This window comes from Arachis ipaensis, chromosome B05, assembly GCF_000816755.2.
Source record: "Arachis ipaensis cultivar K30076 chromosome B05, Araip1.1, whole genome shotgun sequence".
In the NCBI taxonomy this organism is placed as follows: domain Eukaryota; kingdom Viridiplantae; phylum Streptophyta; class Magnoliopsida; order Fabales; family Fabaceae; genus Arachis; species Arachis ipaensis.
The window spans coordinates 135,701,204-135,705,906 of record NC_029789.2 but is presented as its reverse complement, the minus strand read 5'-3'; the positions used below and the strand labels follow the sequence as shown (position 1 = coordinate 135,705,906).

The following is a 4,703-nucleotide window of genomic DNA, read 5'->3' as shown; positions in this document are numbered from 1 at the left end:
TTCTAAAGTTATTTTATTTTATATTTTTTATTTTTACTTATTTTATTTTATATTTTTAATTATTACTAGAATAATTAAATAATATTAAATTATTAATATATAATAAATATGTAATTATAAATATTATAGTGCAGATATATTAAAAATTAACTACTAAATCAGATATTTATATAAAATATATATTAAATATAAACTAATTAAACTAAAATAACATATATATTTATCCATAAATATAAAATACCTAAATTAGATTGATTTTTTTTGTATACACAGTATTATTGTATATATCTATATAGGGAGAAAAGAGAGAGAACCTATGGTGCCTATGCATGGCTACGGTGATTATAATGAATAAACAATTTTAATACAAACAAATAACAACAAAGTTTTATCCCACTAGATAATGTCAGTTATATGAACAAACAGCGTCATTAAATTCTATCATATATTGTCTATAGAAAGATCGTTGATCTCGTTTGACCACTTTATAGTTTTTTTAGATTTTCCTCTGTCTTTCACTTCTTTTTCATCTTCCATCTCATTCACCCTCCTGACTGAATGCTCTGTCGATCTTCTTCTGACATGTCCGAACCACCTGAAACGCGATTCTACCATCTTTTTCATAATAGATGCTACTCCAACTCTCTCTCTTATATCTTCATTCCTTATTCTATCCAATTGCGTATGTCCACTCATCTATCTATCTCAACATCTTCATCTCTGTTACACTTAACTTATGTTCGTGCTCTCCTTTGAGTGCCCATCACTCTATACCATAAAGCATAGCCGGTCTGATAGCAGTGCAATAGAATTTACCTTTAAGTTTTAAAGGTATTTTTTTGTCACATATAAAACTAGACGCACTCAACCATTTATGATTAATAATAATAATTAAAAAATATTTTTAATTAAAATTAAAGTCATATGTTTTTATTTTTAAATTAAAAATTATTGTTAAATAATAAAAATATAGAGTAAAGTATCGTTTTTGTCCCCAACGTTTGGGATAAATCCTATTTGTATCGCTAACGTTTAAATCGTCCTATTTGTATCCCTAACGTTTATAAAAGTGATTCAATGTTATCCTGCCGTCAATTACACATCATGAGCGCTTTAGTTTGAGTTTTAAAACCTCTTCTTGAAATTAGAATATAAATGTCTGTGATAGAATCGATAATCTACTCCGAAAAATAGCTCATCAAATGTTGAAACTAATTCCTACAACATTTACATAATTCACTTTTCTAAGGACATAATTGAATCTAAACACAAATAGTGGGTATAATATTAAAATCGACCATATTCAAGTGAGACCTAATTGAGAATGAATACATCCAAGTGAAAATAATTGAAAAATATAATCTGATTTGTTAGCATAATTGATAGTAGGATAATATTGAATCACTTTTATAAACATTTAGGATACAAATAAGACAATTTAAATGTTAGGGACACAAATAGAACTTACCCCCAAACGTTAGGACAAAAACGATAATTTACTCTAAAAATATATTACTTTAGGATTAGCAACATTTTTTACTTATTCTAAAATTACATAGCTATCATAACTATAGGTACATATCATGGAAAGAAAATTGTTAGTTATTAAACATTTTATTATTATGTAACAAAGTTGTTTGGATGTGTATGAGTTGTTCAGGTTGTGGAGACGTTTTTCAGTGGCAGTAAGGGGATTGGTATGGCACAGTACGGTTGGTATTGGCGGCACGTGAGGAAGTTGTGCACATTGCAACTTTTGAGTGGATCAAAAGTTGAGATGTATGGTCCTTTAAGGAGGAAAGAGTTGGGAATGTTGGTGAAGTCTTTATGCAATGCTTCTGCGTCGGGTGAGGTTTTGAATCTTAGTGTGATGCTGAAGGAGTTTTCTGAGAATATCACTTACAAGATGGTATTCGGTCGAACCCATGACAATAATAGGTTCAACTTAGAGGCCCTTGTTGACTTAGTCGGTTCTGCTGGAGCTTTCAATATTGCGGATTACGTGCCTATCCTTGGCATCTTTGATTTTCAGGTATCAAATCCAATACCTCCAACACAATAATTCAAGATGCATTAATTTTTTTCTTTTCTTTTAATTTTGTCTAAGAAGCTGGGTTTAGTTTCAAGAATAAAATGCCAAAATACAAAAATTAATATTACCATATCGAATTTGTCAAACCAAGAATGATTTAAAAATCCAACCGGTTTATAAGTTAAATCATCAATTTTAAAAATTGCTAGTGAACTGATAAACCGACCAAATATTAATAGGTCAGACTTCATCGAAATCCGTTCGATTTTTTACAAATATTCTAAACGATATCATTTTAGGGTTAAATTTAAAAAAAAATAATAAATTTCTAAAATGATATTTAAAAATATACACTACTAACAAAAATAACTCAAAAAATGCAAATAAGTCTTTGAAAATTTTAAAAATATGACAAAAAGAATTAAATATTAAATAGGTCAAACCTACTTAAATCTGTCCAATTTCTTAATTACAAATACTCTAAACGACATCATTTTATAGTTGAATTTAAGAAAAAGAGAAAACTATTAAAATGGTATTGAAAATATACATTACTGACAAAGAGAACTCGAAAAATACTAATAACAAATAAGCTTCCGAAATATTTAAAAATATGACAAAAAAAAAACTAGATATTAAATATATATTCTAAAAAAAGACTTTAGAGATCAAATTTTGATAAAAAAATTTGCAATCATTATTAGAAAAATAAGATTTTTTCATCTTTAAAATTTAGTAATTTTATGTCAAGTTAAAGTTTTTAAAAAGTTTTCTTATTGTGGATTGCATATTTTAAAAAAAAAAAAAAAAACTTAGAATCAAATTTTGTTCCGAATTTTTTTTACCCATTTTAAATATTTATTCAAATATTATCACAAAAATTTAGATCAAATGAATAAATTAATTTTCTAAATAAAAAGTTTTTTGTCACTTATAAAAATAAATAATTATTAGTTATTTTTGTCACATTTTCAAATTATTTAAACTTATTTTATTGATAACATCTTTTAAGATTTTTATTTGTCAGCAACTAAATCTTTCGGGTATTAAATGGATAGTTAACCACTTAAAAAAACAAAAATTAATAAAATTCTAAATTTCCTAAAATGAATGGCATACACAAGTCAGAAATATGCCATTCCCCTTCCTCACTTAGGGCCGGCAATTCATACCCTACCCGCGGTTACCCAATCCGGTCCAACCCGTTCAGGTAGGGTAGGCTACCCGATCCGTCGCGGGTAGGGTAGGGTACGGTTTGGGTATGCCTGCGGGTAGGGTAGGCCAGGTACGGGTTTAGGATGTACTCTACCCTACCTTACCCGCATCTCATATATAACACATATTTTATAAAAATTAGGTATATAGTAAAGGAATTGAGAGTTGAACCTACAACCTCCCTTATGTAATGACTTACAATAAGTGAACAACCACTAAAACTAGTTAGTTAATTTAGTAATTTGGAGCATTAGTTTTTTATTTTTTGTTATTAATATGTATAAAATTCGAAATGATTGAATTTTATATTTACTTTAAAAAAATTTGATATATCTGCAGGTAGGGTAGCGTAGGGTAGGGTTTAGAATTTTAGGGTGCGGGTAGGGTTAGGGTTGAGAGATTCTCAACTCGCGGGTAGGATAGGTAAAGTTTTAATAAAATTTTCAACCCGCGGGTAGGGTTAGGGTAGGGTCCAAACCCTACCCTAATGTCTTATTTTAATTATATCAAGTATTTAAAATATTTTTTTGTTTTAACAAATAATAATATATACTATATCTAAATTTATTTTAATGTCTTATTTTAATTATATCAAGTATTTAAAATATTTTTTTGTTTTAACAAATAATAATATATACTATATCTAAATTTATTTTAAGAATATATGTTAAGAATAAGACTGGACACGCTGATACGTGATAATATTTAGGTGTGTCTAGATGTGCCCGGAGAAGAATATTTTATTTTTTATTAAGATACAGTTGGATACAACAGACACGCGTGTCGAACGAGTATCGGTGAGTGTCGTGTCCAAAATGTGTCCAACATGCGGACACGACAACTTTGCGAAGTGTCCGTGCTTCATAGGAATGATTTTTTTATTATTATTTACATAAGATTTTTTTATGACAAGAATAAGACTTGTATTTTTAATATATATATTTTGTATTAATTAGATTACTAAAGCAATAGATTAATAATTAAAACAATTCTATAATCAATTTGATTTTCAGAATTTTATTTTTTTTATTAATCACGTAGATAATTATCCAATAAAATAAATATAAAACATATTATAGTATTCATTCATTAAAATTAAACTCGTATTTTATTTGATTCAATCTTTTTTTTTTCTAACACTTAAAATAAATTTTAATTCTTTAAGAGTAAATGTTAAGTCAATTCTTTTACAAATTTTACTTCGCCCTTACATACATCATTATCATCTTCATCATGGGTACATCCTTCTTTTTCTCTCCCCCTCACCCCATCACACCACCACGCCACCCACCTCACCCCTCAGCCATGGCCACCATCACTTTCAAGATCAGTATCAACCTCTATCCCATCAGGAAACCACATTTTTCCCACTCCACTGTGCATCTACTCTCCCTCCTCTCTTGTTCCTCTTTTTCCAATGGTTTCTCTTTTTATTTCTCTCCACAACTTTTATTGA

At 28.4% G+C, this 4,703-nt stretch overlaps 1 protein-coding gene across 1 annotated transcript in view; it reads left to right on the top strand.

Moving 5' to 3' along the window:
* LOC107641234 (cytochrome P450 CYP736A12-like) overlaps positions 1-4,703 on the top strand; it is a 5,716-nt gene that overhangs the window by 511 nt on the left and 502 nt on the right. The window contains exon 2 of the mRNA XM_021124000.1: positions 1,661-2,032. Within this exon, the coding sequence (XP_020979659.1) occupies positions 1,661-2,032 (372 nt within the window). The remainder of the gene's footprint in view (positions 1-1,660; positions 2,033-4,703) is intronic.